General features: G+C 41.2%; 3 protein-coding genes across 3 annotated transcripts in view; 2 read left to right on the forward strand and 1 right to left on the reverse strand.

Annotated features, from left to right (window-relative positions):
- Positions 1–39: 39 nt before the first annotated feature.
- Positions 40–1,688, forward strand: LOC118409182 (ATP-dependent DNA helicase PIF1-like). The gene is made up of 2 exons (XM_035810051.1): positions 40–726; positions 872–1,688. The coding sequence occupies exons 1-2, from the start codon at positions 146–148 to the stop codon at positions 1,686–1,688; spliced, it is 1,398 nt and encodes a 465-aa protein (XP_035665944.1). The 5' UTR covers positions 40–145.
- Positions 1,689–4,768: 3,080 nt separating this feature from the next.
- Positions 4,769–5,813, reverse strand: LOC118410414 (bis(5'-nucleosyl)-tetraphosphatase [asymmetrical]-like). Its single transcript, XM_035812129.1, has 2 exons — positions 5,656–5,813; positions 4,769–5,161 (listed from the first exon to the last, which is right to left on the reverse strand). Exons 1-2 carry the CDS (start codon positions 5,771–5,773, stop codon positions 4,845–4,847), a joined length of 435 nt encoding a protein of 144 aa, XP_035668022.1. The 5' UTR covers positions 5,774–5,813; the 3' UTR covers positions 4,769–4,844.
- Positions 5,814–6,158: 345 nt separating this feature from the next.
- Positions 6,159–15,438, forward strand: part of LOC118409183 (kinesin-like protein KIF24) — an 18,305-nt gene continuing 9,025 nt past the window's right edge. Inside the window, exons 1-8 of the mRNA XM_035810052.1 lie at positions 6,159–6,399; positions 7,893–8,020; positions 8,823–9,318; positions 11,478–11,723; positions 12,034–12,131; positions 13,536–13,754; positions 14,312–14,399; positions 14,872–14,993. Coding sequence (XP_035665945.1) covers positions 7,896–8,020; positions 8,823–9,318; positions 11,478–11,723; positions 12,034–12,131; positions 13,536–13,754; positions 14,312–14,399; positions 14,872–14,993 — 1,394 coding nt within the window. The 5' untranslated portion in view covers positions 6,159–6,399; positions 7,893–7,895. The remainder of the gene's footprint in view (positions 6,400–7,892; positions 8,021–8,822; positions 9,319–11,477; positions 11,724–12,033; positions 12,132–13,535; positions 13,755–14,311; positions 14,400–14,871; positions 14,994–15,438) is intronic.

Below are 15,438 nucleotides of genomic sequence, written 5' to 3' on the forward strand. Positions count from 1 at the left end.
ACTACACAGAATGACTTACTGAGGAGAACGACGCGACAACATAGACTTGGCACCACACAGGAACACCAATGATCATTCTGAGCTTTATAGGCGGTTCTCCACAGACTTGAATACAACATCACTAACATCATCCACATATAGAAGCATGATGCGATCTTTGAATGCTGCACAAATGGAAGTTGTCCGCGTCCACCGGAAGTGGTGTAAAGATTCAATATACGCACTGCAACATGACCAACCGGTACCGCAGTACACTCTCTTTCTAAGCGGCCCCGGCGGTGTTGGGAAGAGCCATGTCATCAAGATAATACACCACGAAACCATAAGGCTTCTGCAACGGTTGTCCGGACATTACGATCCCGACGAACTCTCTGTTCTGATCACGGCATTCACCGGAACAGCAGCATTCAACATCAATGGGATGACTTTACACTCGGCTCTCGGGTTTGGTGGTGGTCCGAAGAAGAGCAACGAATACAAGCCTGTTGGTAGTGAGAAGTTACATAATCTCCGCTTACGCCTTGGAAAATTGAAACTTCTGATCATAGATGAATGTTCGATGTTAGGTTCAGATCACCTTTATCACACCCATCGTCGCCTGGAGGATATTTGTGGCACCTGTGACCCTGATTCAAGGTTTGGAGGCGTCAGCATTCTGGCCGTGGGCGACCTCTTCCAGCTGCAACCCGTGGGACAAAGGCATGTGTTCGACCTGCCTACTGACAGGTGAGCTACCATCATCTGGTTGATCATATCCACTTAGCATTGTTCATATGCCACTTACCCTATGTGTGCATGTATTTTCGTGTGCACAGAAATTTCGAATGTGATCCTTATTTCATTGTCATTTCTTTTCTACATCTATCCGCAGTTATGCCAAATTACACGGATCACTATGGGAGGAGAACTTCACCATGATGGAACTGACAGAATGTGTGCGGCAAAGAGAAGACCAAGACTTTGCACAACTCTTACTTAGAATGAGAACAGCTGAATGTACGGAAGACGACATCACCGTGTTAAAGTCGAGGATCATCTCAAAAACAGATCCTCATTACCCATCAGAAGTTCTACATGTTTTCAAAACCAACAGGGAAGTTGATGACCACAACAAAGACCATCTACAGAAACTTTCGACGCAGCATTTTCATATTCAGGCCATTGACACAAAGAAAGACATATACACAGGCCTCGTAGATGTTGGTTCATACAAGACGTCGAACGATAGAGGTTTAAAAGAAACTGTATCGCTAGCTGTAGGTGCCAGGGTCATGGTGACCGTCAACATCGATGTCTCTGATGGATTGGTTAATGGTGCCTTGGGGAAAGTAGTTGGCATTGACAATACACAAAATGACGTCCATACTGTGTTAGTTACATTTGACAGTGATCGTGTTGGTAGACAGGCGATGGCAGACAGTCAGTACAAAGACAGCTACCCAGGCGCAGTGCCCATTAAGAGACAAACCCTTCCAATTTTGACTGGCAGTAAACAATCGGTTCAAGCGCAACGTGCACAATTTCCACTGACCTTGGCATGGGGCTGTACCATTCACAGAGTACAGGGCAAAACACTTGACAGAATTGTTGTTTCAATGGACGACAAGAGCAACTTCAGTGACAGGTCATTGTCATGTTGCCATGAGCCGCGTCACGACCTTGACTGGTCTGTACCTTCTAGGTATTGATCGCTAGTCAATTAGATGTCAACCTGACAGAGTGCAGGAAATGAACCGTCTTCGCCAAAAACTTTCACCCAAGGTACCGCTGCCCTTTGTTACTACAATGTCCGGTATGCAAATCCGACTGCTAAACATCCGTTCGTACCTTGAGCATTTAGATGACTTAAAACTTGACAAATCAGTTCCTCAGGCAGATAGATGTATTGTGCTTTGTCGAGACATTTTTAAAAGGACAGGAACCGATTGACCTTGTATTACCAGAGGCCCAATCTTTCAGAGCTGACAGGGTTGGAAGGCTAGGAGGTGGAGTAATGACTGTTGCTACACAAGCAGTCTGCCCCGCAGAACTTGCAGTCACGGCTAGTGAACTTGAGTGCACAGCCATTACTGTCACAAAATCAGCCACCAAAGTCAACATTGTCACCATCTACAGACCCCCATGCTTCCCACCTGCCATCTTCATGGAAAGGCTGCAAAATATGCTACCTTTACTCCAAAATCCCACAATCATTCTTGGGGATTTCAATTTTGACCTCCTAAAATATCCAGACCACGACATCCTGACAGTCATGAAGCAGTTCGGCTTCAAGCAACAAGTTCAAACTCCAACCACTGACCAGGGTAGTCTTTTGGATCATGTTTATATCAATTCAAATTGCAGCGCACAGGTTAACATTGTAGACACATACTACTCAGACCACGACATGGTCTGTATTTCCTTAACCCTTGATCATGTTGATGATACACCCTAAGTTGCATGAAGGCTAAACTTCTTTGCGCAAAGAATCTTTAAAGTTTACTTTTCTGCACTATTAACAATGCATATTTGATACTCGTGTGTGCAAAAGTTTAGGTATGGTTTATATACAGAGGATATATAACGTTTATATGTACGAATATCATATCTACATATATGTATATAGAAAGAGCGAGAGATACTTGTATATATTTGCTATGCAAATGAATAGATACATGTTTATATTTCCTTGCTGCTTCAAAGATGTACATACATACCGACATCAATAATGAGCACTGTTATATATATTTTGCATAATCAGTAAACATCTTACATCAATGTGTCGCAGGTGTTTGTTATGAATTCTGAAACATACTCTCTACCTTGTTTATGTATCTCTTGCCCGGACGTGATAGGGTCTTGACATTCAGGTGGTAGATAGCTTGCAGTGTCATGACAAAGTGGGGCAGGTTTCAGCCCCCTAACATTTAATTTCGGAACTGCAGGGGCTTTTTTGTAAAGACACTCCAAAGAGGATAACTGCAGAAAGGATCGACGGATTGACATAATCTTCGGCATGCAGGTAGCTTGGGCAAAGATGTTCGTAATTATATGCATGTTATGCAAATGAGGACTTAATTTGCATTATTAATGAGGACATTGTATAATTCCATTGTTTGCAATATAACTGGACTTCAATAAATGTAACACTTGTTAATCATGATAGGTGGAATATAAGCAGAAACCAAATATGGTAATGAGGAACTTATTTGCATAATTTATGTACAAATTGCAAAACCTCTTTATGATTAATGATGGGAATTTTATTATTGTGACATGTGTACGTTAGTCAATGATGAACAACACCATGCATAAATTATGTTAATGTTCATTCATTGCATAAAATTTACAAAAGCTTTAAATTTTCATGGAGGTATGAGGTCGCCGAACTCTAGTTACCATGTAATTACGTTAATATTGATACTATGAATGGAGTTATGTATCAAACACGTGTACTTATATCATTCTGAAACTGCATTTTGTGATTTATACCAATCAACTTCTAAAATGTCATGTAAACCCGTTTTTTTTTGGGGGGGGGGGGCAAAATCGCTAAAGGGGGGCGAGATCACTAGCCGGGGAGGGCGAGATCGCTAGTGATTTCGCCCCCCGGGGGGGTGGGGGGTGGGCGAGATCACGGGGGGGGGGGCGAGATCGCTGTCACACCGGGCCAATTTTAAATCCGACTTAACATGGACCCGGTGCCCTCCCGTACTCAATTTCATCCCGGGACGCGCAGGGTATTCCACGGGGCCACGTAGGGGGCACGCCCGAAAGTGCAAAAAACATCCCGGGAACTACCCGACAGGGCCCCTTTTTCCAATTGAACCTAAGGCTTAGGTCACATTTCCAAACCGGGGCCCGGCCGGGATGTTTACAAAAACGACAAATTAAAACGTATACCTAGAAATATACACAACTTATGCAATATTACATTGTTAAAAGTGGAAATATTCTGAATAAGGCAGTCTTTATAATATTGACTTCTAATGCACTATTTTAGCACATTTACATCATTATTCCATAAATTGAGCCGTTATAACGGTGCGGGAACGAGTTGCACAAGGATTCCAGATCAAGTCCTTATTTTTTTGGGGTACAATAATTAGGAATATCCTCGTGCAACTTGTCTTTGGGCCGTTTTTAACCTCTCAATGTATGAAATGATGATGTAAATGTGAGAATACAGTGCAGTAGATGTCAATATCATGCAGATTGCCTTATTCAGAATATTTCCACTTTGACGCTGTAATATTGCTTAGGTTGCCTTTGATATTTTGTGTATTTCTAAGTCTTTTATATCGTTCTTTTCCTTCCCAAAAACTGCACGGCCGGGCCCCGGTTGTGACCTAAACCTAAGCCTGAGTAGGCTCTGTGAGGGTCGCTTTTCTTGTTTCATGAAAATAACAAAATTCACCATAAATTACACCCAAACATACAGAGTAGACACCAAACGTTGTACAATTGACCGAATTACCTACTGCACCCTGCAACTTACAACCCGAAAAACGACCCTGTCATATTGGACTACCCAACCTAAATGCTGTGACTTACTTATTTTCAAACAATATCTCCATTTTTCATGGAGGTAACAAAAAAATGTTTCACAAAATCAATGAAATATGAGTACATGTAATGATTACTAATGTACGTTCCTTTATAATCCTTCCCTGGATACAACTTTGTTCTTTCCTCTGTTTACAAAAACAACTTCCTGCGCACTGACTCTCCTGGTCAATTATACTATCCATGATCCCCTTTATAGGAAGGTATGATGTCTTTTTCCATATTATCTTTATTGTAGTAAAATTACACTTTGCTGGTATCTAAAAAAAAAAAAACTGCTCTCATTTTCCTGAGAATCGTCATGTATTTTGAGTGTTTAGGAAGAAGTGCGCATCTCTGAGCGCCTCCTGCATGTCCTGGTACCCGGAGTACGCGCACGCCTCCTCCAGCCCTAGCCACTCAAACTTCTGATGCTCGTCTGACAACACCACGGGCGTGTCGCTGTTCTTCAGTTCCGCCAGCCAGTATATCACCGTCTTGGGCTTCCCCCTCACGTTGTATTCCAAGACCTTCTTGAAGTTGTCCACGATGTTGAGATGTTCTGTTGTCAGGCCGGCTTCTTCCTGCGTCTCTCGCAACGCAGTTTCGAGGTCTGACTCGCCGGGATCAACATGCCCTAGGGAGAACACAAGAGTGACAAATTGACAATATATTTAAACAAAACGTTATTTTTTTATTTATATTAACTTAACTAAACCAATGTATTTTCATGGGTATCTGGAAAACTCAGCACCCTAGGCTAGCGTTTTTTTACAAGTGGCAACTTGAAGTTGAACGCTAATCAATCACTGAATCAGTGAACTCGACACCATACCCGACCATATACGACGACTCTGAATTTACTTATACTTTATGGCTATAGAAGAATTAAGGGCTAGGGTTAGAGTTTGGTGAAATCGTGACGACGAAACATATAAAAACCGTCCTAGATATATTGCCGAGGTGTCCGACATTCATTTTCAGGCCAGGCCGTCTGCTGATTGTCTCCGTCGAACGCGGCATTCGATGGAGACAAGTGAAGAGGGGCCCTTGTACTTTGGCCACGACTGGAGTATCCGTAAAATTCGTGGCATTAAAAAGGAAAGCAAATGAAAGACAGCAACTTGTCACCTTTCGGTGGTGTCCAGTGATGCTGCCCGTATGACGTTTGAAGCAGAAGATACTGGATTTGCGGGACACGGCGGAAAATTATGAGACCAGCGGCACGTAGCGCTTGCGATGAGGCCATGTTGTATTGTGGAATGTACCACTAAGTTCTTGGGGGAGTTGTATATTACTAGGATTACTATGTTTGGTAGGGATAAGCATGTTAATATGAATGTATATAAAATCAAGAACAAAAAGATGACTTACTTGCTTTTAATGGAAACAAATTTTCAAGTTTTTGATCTTGATAGTTTTTCAAATATTAACCACGGCACCCCTACTATCTTAATGGCATATGCGAAATGGGATGTTTGACCTTTCCCACGATAGGGGTGTACTAAACCAGATTAAGAGTTAAATCAAAATTTAAGCCTTGTAAAAATCGATAATGATTCTAAAATGAAACTCTACTGACATCTATTTGATGTTTTATAAAGTATATTCGATTCCACAGTATAGTGGTAAGAAATTTCTATTTCTTTTGCGACTAAGCAAACCAGTTGTCCCCTATTTGTTCAAAGTGGCGTCTTCTTTTTAGGCGCCTTTTCTAAAATCAAAGATGGCGGGCATTTATCATGTTTTTGTAGTTCGTTGAGGGCTTTGTCGGATTTGAAGGTTTTATTGTGTTTGTTTGCTCCAGGCCTGGGTCTCTAACTTGGCGTCTGGGACGCCAATCTTCTTGCAAAAGCCTGTACAGATTCATCAGAGGTAAGTTGCCCAAACTCCCATGTTTGATTTCGACCGTTTTGACCGGTATAACGTTTCAACCGGGATGTTTGAAATATTTTTTGAGAATCGAACCCGAGCAAAAACAATTTGCGCCGATTTATGTTGTCCAAAATAGTGTAGCGCACTTGTTGAATAAATAAAAAATGGTGTGAATTTCTTCTAGTTGATGGTTTGAACTTGTACAGCATGCATATTTTTTTAATTAAATTAAACAATGATATGTAAAATGTCAAGTGACATTTTCCAACTTACTTACGATGTATGTAACGTTCTGTAAGTTATATATGATAACGGTAAGTATAATGAATTCTAGTCTAGATTAGAGACTAAGATTATTGCGATTGAAAATAAATTAAAACCAATAAAAGTCTTTTCTTCTGTATCTCTAATTATTCATCAATCGCTAGAACTATTCAAACTACTAGTATTAGCCAGCCAAAGAAACGTGCTACTCTGAAATGTTTACTATCATGTACTAGTATGGCAATATTCAAGACTGTTTCCATTTTCATTTGGAAACTCGATATTTCGACTCTATTTTACAATTTCACAATGTTCCAACGTGTACTGACAGACACCACACCCACAAATTATTGAAGACAATTCTGCTACATTTGGCGTGAGAACCAACAGACACCGTACTGTAAAATCCATTTACTTTTGCAGTGGTTTTTATTTTGTGGTAGGAAGGAAAAGGATATTTTCGCAGTGTTCAAATACATCTGTGGTACAGTAGTTTAATAGTGATCCAAATTGGAAATGCTAGTAGTAGTAGTACATATTCGCAGTCGCAAATTTTTGGTGGTAAATAATGCCATAAACGTTTCACGATCTACAGTATAGAAATTGGCCTCCCTTGGGAATTGCTGAACATTTCCCTTACCTTTTGCCATGGTGTAATTTTCCTAAATATTTAATGATGAAGTGACCTCTGAATGGAAAAAAAAAAACAGATGGAAGCACCACATGTATAAATACCTATAATATAGTATAAGAAAATTATGATAGGTTTATCTTAAGGATGAAGGCAACGTTACAGTATTATAAATAGATCAAAAGAAAAACTGAAAAAAATTAGTCACATAGCATTAGTCCAGTTAGAATTTTTATTCAGCCTGGTTTCTTTTCAGGTAAAAAAAAAAAAAAGAATTAATTTACAGATTTGTAAGCAAAAAAATTCATTTGAAAAATTTGTGTCCTCATGCATTTTACTTTATTTGGTTTCGTTTGATGAAACTACATTTTTCAAAATTGGAAAAAAGAGAGATAATCTGACCCTAATGTGTAGGGACCGAAACAGAAAACACAACGTTTTTTTCTTAGGTCTTGAAATTACTCTGTTAGTATTCATCAACACTATGCTGCAGTGTTATGTGGATCTGTCACAATTGCCCCGAGGAAGGTGACAGATGGAATGAAACACTTGGTTTCATGTCATTCATACTTATTTGTCAACAAAATTTCCATTTCAGACCATGGCGAACTGCCTGTACGAGTGTCTGCGTGAGGCCCGACTGGAGCGGTACTACCCAAACTTTGAATCCCAGGGCCTGACCATGTCAGAGGGGCTCAGTGAACTCACCATGCAGGACTACTCAAGGTCATTGTAGTTCACACTGATATTTATGTTCATGTCAGCACTTTGTCTCTAGGACTAGTATAGATTTTTGCAGTCAAGCTTGTACTGGTACTTAAGTGACCACCTCTTCAAGAGGACACCTGGCTATTGTTATAGTCAAACCTGTAATGGTGACCACTTTTTGCTGGTAATATTTCCCACCTTTCAACAATGAACACAGACCAGATTTTATCGCTGAATGCCAGTCTTCTGGTTGATCTCCTCCGCTAGTTTTGACTGTATACTCATCTTGATCTCTCTACAACTGGACAGGATTTAGTAGCAAAATGTATATAACCAATCAGGCAATACTCAAATCATGAAGATGATCATGGATTTATGACCGATATATATATATAGAATACAACACAGTGTATTCCGTATCACCCAAGGTACTAGCCTGACCGCGGGTCGGATTGCACGAAGGCTGGAGGGTGATCCGACCTGTGGGAGGGCTGGGATTGAGGGTGATGCGGAATACACCGTGTTGTATTTTATTTATGTCATACTCACCTGAGAAAACCCATGTTTGATGCAAAATGCGCTAGAAATTTGGTGCCCTCGAACAAAAAGTGTTGCAACAGCAATGTTCCAACATCCGAATCAGGTATTTGAATTGCCAATTGTGCCACATTCGGCCTGCTCGAAACAGTTCGATTTACTTGAAGAAAGCCTGTGTGATACGCCTTTTGAACCTGTGCGATGCGGAAGTTATGGCCCGGCCCGGAACACCTGTATCGAATGTTTTCGCGTCACAGGTATGACATATATGTTCCTACTGCAGGTTTGGAGTGGAGGACATGCACGACAGGAAGCGATTGTTCCAGCTCATCCAGGTCATCAAGATGGTGCAGGACGAGGGCAAGCGCTGCAACGAGTCCTGCAGCAAACCCACTCCCCCCAGCAGTCCCGACAAACTGACATCCTCCACGAGCACTACTCGCGATCATACCGACAACGTTACTTCCTCCAGCAGTGCCTACTTCGGTGACGCCTCGGAGAATCTCAACAACTCCGCCATTCTGGCGTGGCAGAACTATCAGTCTGTCCTGCACAGGACCTCGGCGACCAATCAGAGCAGGTTCTTTGCTGAGCAGAACGAGGCCCTCGGTCTCAACGAGAGTCGGGTCGACATCGCCGTAAAAAGCAACAGCATCTCTCCATCAGAGAACAAGGAAAATGTGGCCAGTAACGAGAGGGAATCGGCAACGGACGGGCCCGGTACAGAGGCCATGCCGTCGTTCACCCCCCCGCGCCCCAGACAGCCGTACACGGAGAAGGTATCTCTACCTAACGTTATGCCTTATGAATAATGTTTGATTATTAGGATACAGCTAGTAGAGATATATTTCTAATTGATTCTATCTGTGACGACATGATTTTAAAACTGTAATTTACTTGTTTCCTCCGCATTTAGCACTGTAAATGACTATGTATGTTCATTATTCAAATACAATTCAATCTCTACAACTGGATAAAAACGGATATTTACTTCCGGACGTTTCGAGTGACATCCATCACTCTTCTTGAAGCAAAATTTCTTCATTCTTGTATCCTAACATGATTTACATATATGTAACCTTTTGCATATGATCCTAACGATTTAGTGGTTAAACCAGTTTTTCTAGTTAGCTATACTGGTAGTGGTATTGAATTGTTCTGACTAGTTACCTTTGCCAGAATGGCTAAGGTTATGTTTTAGGCTTGTGAGTCTGTCTGTCTGTGTGTTAACAGTATAACTCGAGAAGCCTTGGATGGATCCCGATGATATTTGGTAGGTGGATAGGGGTCGGAAAACAAAGGTCAAGTTCGATAATGGGCCTTCTGGCGGCTTGCTAAGGTACTGCAGCAGAACCTCAATTTTTTATATCTCCTGTTCTGGACATGCTGTGGTTATGATTTTTGAGTGGTAGGTAGCCCTTGAGGCAGAGAGTAAGTACTATAAGTTTGGACCCCCTAGCGGCTTGTTTGGAACTGCAGTCGCCGATTTCCTTTCAAACTTTGGACGAGAATAACTCGAGAACGTGTTGATGAATCATCACGATTTTTGGTATGTAGATAGCCCAAGTAACAATGTACATTATGAAATACTAATTATGCAAATCAGGAACTAATTTACATAATCAATGAGGAAAGTTTATAAATCCACTGCATTTCATGATAGGACTTTCAAACTTGAAAATATAAACGCATTGATGGATCGTCATGGTTTTTGGTATGTAGATAGCCAAAGGGAAGACTTACATGATGGAATTCTAATCATGCAAATCAACAGCTAATTTGCATAATTAATTAGGAAAATGTGTAAATCCACTGCATTCCTTTATAGGACTTTCAAACTTGTCACATGTGCAGCTGAGAAAGACAGAAATATCAATACAAATTAATTATGCAGATGATGATCTCATTTGCATAATTAATAGGAATATGAACGTGCTGACGGATCGTCATGATTTTTGGTATGTTGATAGCCTAAGTAAAACGTTACATAATGAGATACCAGTTATGCAAATTAACAGCTTATTTGCATAATTAATGAGGAAAGTTGATAAATCCACTGTATTCCATGATAGGACTTTCAGACTTGTCACATATGTAACTGAGAAAGATAGCAGAGAGTAAGAGGTGTATGTTTGGGTCCGCTAACATCTTTTCTTGAACTGCAGGAGCCGGTTTAGTTTCCTACTTTGAAAGATAATGAGTCAAGAAGGGATTGAATGGATCATCATGATTTTTGGTATGCTGACAGCTTAAGTGATGCTTGATACAATTTAACATTAGTATGTAAATAGGGATCTAATTTGTATAAGCAATGGCAAAATGTTATGAACCAACTCCAGGCATATAAAATAAAATATAATGAGTAGCACATTTATGTCTTCAGACATCATTCTACATAACAAACCTGGTTTATTTGGCAAAGGTATGTGTTCGTGGAACTCTAGTTCATTCTGCTTTTGCTGAAGAAGAGTGATGGATGTCACTCGAAACGTCCGGAAGTAAATATCCGTTTTTATCCATTTGTAGAGATTGAATTGTATTTGAATATTGCTTACCTGGATGTCTAACCTTCATAAACGACTGTACGTTCAATTCAGTGACTGATTTTGAGATTTCTGTCTATTGTTAAATGATTGTTGTTGTGATCTTGTTACGATCATGATACGCAATTCAGCCTTTGGCTGCCAGGTGCTGTAAATGTATTAAAGTTCGCGGAGATTTAATTTGGCGCTAGCAGGAAAATGGACTTTTTACGTATACGGTGGTTTTAATTTTGCAGTAGCACCATGCACTGTAGTCTCTTACTGTTATGAAAAAATGTGCGCGGTGGTTTTAAATTCGCGGTGAAGCAGCCGCCGCAAAAACCGAGAACATTAAAGCACCGTGAAAGTCTCTGCATCCTCAATTTTAAATTGAAACAATCATCATCATCATCAAGGTGCATCACGGCGCGGGTTACGACTACGGCGTGCCGCAGTCTCACGCCAGGAGCCCCCGGCGGACACTGTCGTACGGAGACGACTGTGGCGGAGGCGATAAGATCAGGGTGTGCGTGCGGAAGAGGCCAATGAACAAGCGGGAGAAGAAGGCTGGACAGGCGGACATAGTCCAGGTTCAGGGGAAGAAGGCTGTGCTGGTTAACGAAGCAAAGGTCGCCGTGGATCTGACCAAGTACACTCAACAGGTAGGCATATATTGTATTTAACTATGACCTACGAAACTATGATCTATGAAAACCAATACATTATAAAATAGTGTAAGTCTAGTTGCATTTTTAGTTATACAACTAAATGTAAATAGTTGTAAAATGAATGTTTTTATTATGTCAATTACATGTACGTCAATATAAGTGCTTAATATTCAAAACATCTCAGAAATCATTCAGTTAGATTGGATTTAGAAATAAATACTTTGACATTGCTACAAAGTTTAATAAATTATTTTATTCAATGCAGCTGCTATTGGATTGAAGTTTTCCTCTTCTTTGTCTGCAGCATGAGTTTATTTTTGACGAGGCCTTTGGTGAGGAATGCAGCAATGAGGAGGTGCATCAAAGGACTGCCAAACCCCTGGTGTCCTGGGCTCTTAAAGGGTATGTCAGCCTCAGAAAGTTACATGTTGCTGTGTTAGCCAGTTTCTAACATTGCCATTATGAATGTGACAATCCCCTCACCACATTCTCTTCTCCTTATGGGTACTGTAAATTCATTAATTCAGTTGTTCTTGGGACATGATATCAGATAGAAGGGGAAAGGGATTTTTCATGGTGTTTTGAGTTTTCGGTTGAAAACGATTCTGTATGTGATTGTCATACAGTAGTGCATTGTGATACATTGGAAAGGCATATTCGCGGAATTTTCAGCAGAGTTGACACTGAAAAAATGGAAAGATAAAACAACAGTGAACATTTCAAGATTTACAGTACCAAAGTCCTGGTAGGATGGGTGTTAGGTTACCACCAGCTGTTCTCAAGTGGGGTCTGCATAGCCCTTAAATGTGTAATGTGTAGACTAGCTATTTTAAATTCCTGTCACTTGCAGGGAAAGCCTGTTATTTCTTTCTGTAAATATGCAATTGATAAGTAGATGGTTTTCCTCCTGAATGTAGCTTAGAGTGCAGCCGTTTCTCCTGAATTTAGTGTAAAGCGTTGTAGGAACCCCCTACTAGTGGGCAAGCCCCCTCAAGTACTTATGACAAATAGAGGGCAGCTGAAAATGTTGTGGCACTCTGCCCTCACCCTGGAGGGAAGTTGTGATGGTTTCCAATCCAGCTGCTCTTTCTTACTTATCAGCCATCAAATGAATGATTGGATGAATGAATGAATTTTGAAGTCACCTAGCTGTCTAAAGATGAAATGAATACTAGTAATAGATACAGGTAATGCACAACAACTGTACAATAGTGTGTAGGGTACAGTATGACAAACTACAAAAGCAAAATACTTCTGACGCCTTATCGAATACAAAAGCAAAGTACATTTATAATTCTCAGAGACTACTGCACGTATGACGTACTAGACAAGTACACTTATAAGTTATGTCCAGGGTGAACTTTTACAGCATCGCCCTGGACATAACTAAAAGAAAGAAATGAATAACACAAGGTTAGTACACACTGTCTGGAACAAAACAGTCCTAGGGCAGGTTGCACGTTTGTACAGGCCTGATGCTAGACATCCCTTTCTCCTGTAGGAACAAGTCGACATGTTTTGCGTACGGCCAGACAGGAGCAGGGAAGACCCACACCATGCTGGGGAAGCGCGGAGTGAAGGGTCTGTACCTGCAGTACTGGTATATACATGTAGGTGTCGCTGCTTACACATGCCATCCCTTTCTCCCGTAGGAACAAGTCGACATGTTTTGCGTACGGCCAGACGGGAGCAGGGAAGACCCACACGATGTCGGGGAAGCGCGGAGTGAAGGGTCTGTACCTGCAGTACTGGTATATACATATAGGTGTCGCTGCTAACACATGCCATCCCTTTCTTCTCCTATAGGAACAAGTCGACATGTTTTGCGTACGGGCAGACGGGAGCAGGGAAGACCCACACGATGCTGGGAAAACGCGGAGTGAAGGGGCTGTACCTGCTGGCTGCTGAGGACCTGTTCCAACAGCTGAAGGCTGGCGAGTACGGGACAGAAGGGCAGCAGGTCTACGTCAGCTTCTACGAGATCTACTGTGGACAGCTGTTTGATCTCTTACATGGGAGGAAGAGGTGAGAGAATGATCGGATAACATTTCTGTTCTTCCGATAATGTCCATCTGCCGAGGAATCGGCAATTACTGACATGTTTGGCTGATACGAAATGGAGGTTTGCCAGACCTCCATTCAGGTGATTTGTAGTGAAATAACCAACTCCAGATGGAACGTTTTGCTTCACACACTGCGGCATGGTTGTTTCTTTAACGTGCATGGGGTATGGCTCTCCCCAAACACGGGACCTCCATCTAACGTCCTATCTGAGGGACGGCCCTAGCCAAACCTGAGTAAAGTTAGGAAAACCTAGTATTGAAGAGTAAAGTGTCATTCCCAAGCGCACAAGATCAGTGACACGGGCAGGATTCAAACTCCAGACCTCTTGGTCCTGATGCAAACATGCTCCAGCTGCGTCACGCGATCTCACCGTGACTTTTCTACACAATGATAATAATTCTAGTCAGCCAACTGATAAAGCTTTTCTAAAACTGCTGACTGGTGAATCCATGCACATGTACACTGATTGATGTGTATTTTATCTTAAGCTTAAGGACCAATGTTTATATCTTTTGCAGACTGTATGCCCGTGAGGATGCCAGCCATCGTGTGTGTATCTCAGGACTACTGGAGATTCCCATCAGTAATGTGTCCGAGCTCATGGAGGTAAGGAAGGAGAAACAACTTCCAAAAACACCAAAGTTATATCTTTGTGCTGTACACAAGTGAAGTGCAAATGTTACACAATAGAAAAGACAAGTCATGTTTTATGTAAGGCTTCACTGATTTTGACTGTATAGTTATGTTTCAATTAGTCTGTATAGATTGACTGACAGTAGTAGATCATGTTTATATCGGTCTACTTATTTAATATATAAGTTGCTTTACTTGGATGACTATTGGATAATAAAGTTCTTTGCACCTAGCTGACGTTTCAGTGACCGCCTGCCTGTAACCTTCCTCAGGACAATACTGACTGGTTTAGATGTTGCTGCTGCAGCTTGAAGAATGTGACTGAATAGTATTGGTCTGAGGAAGTTGACAGTTATGTTGGCTAGGTATTAACTCTCTTGCTATGTACAAAGAGCTTTCTAACACAGGGATTTACCAACCTTATTGCTTGTCCGTTGTTGTACAGATCATTGCCTATGGGAACACAGTGAGGAGGAACGGCAGCACCAAGGTGAACCTGGACTCCTCCAGATCACATGCTGTACTACAGATCCAGCTGAAGGACAGTAGGGAGAGGGACAGGGGCAGGTGGGACATTACAGTAGTTCTCTTACTTAGGCCATGTTGATTGGATTATATCAGGGCTCGAAATACTACCTGCATATGCAGTTTAATGCAGGTAAAATTTGAGCTGTGCTGGTATTTCTGGTGTCTACCTGCACCTAACCTGCACTGGTCCATGTCCAAGTTTTATACATAAATGTCCTATGATGTAGGTGTATAATGAATGCCAATAAGCAGTTATTCAAGCAACTGGATAATATGATTTTTGGTTTGCCAAAAATCAGTTATTTAAGCAACTGGATATGATTTTTGGTTTGCCAATAAGCAGTTATTCAAGCAACTGGATATGATTTTTGGTTTGCCAATAAGCAGTTATTCAAGCAACTGGATATGATTTTTGGTTTGCCAATAAGCAGTTATTTAAGCAACTGGATATGATTTTTGGTTTGCCAATAAGCAGTTATTCAAG

Source organism: Branchiostoma floridae, chromosome 2, assembly GCF_000003815.2.
Source record: "Branchiostoma floridae strain S238N-H82 chromosome 2, Bfl_VNyyK, whole genome shotgun sequence".
NCBI classification, from domain to species: Eukaryota; Metazoa; Chordata; class Leptocardii; order Amphioxiformes; family Branchiostomatidae; genus Branchiostoma; species Branchiostoma floridae.

Bases quoted from the DNA above. Each gene is read 5' to 3' on its own strand.
- LOC118410414 (XM_035812129.1), bottom strand. From the start codon at position 5,773: ATGGCCTCATCGCAAGCGCTACGTGCCGCTGGTCTCATAATTTTCCGC. The intron at 5,162-5,655 runs GTGACAAGTTGC...TGTTCTCCCTAG, and splicing joins TCACTGGACACCACCGAAAG to GGCATGTTGATCCCGGCGAG.
- LOC118409182 (XM_035810051.1), top strand. From the start codon at position 146: ATGATGCGATCTTTGAATGCTGCACAAATGGAAGTTGTCCGCGTCCAC. The intron at 727-871 runs GTGAGCTACCAT...ATCTATCCGCAG, and splicing joins TTCGACCTGCCTACTGACAG to TTATGCCAAATTACACGGAT.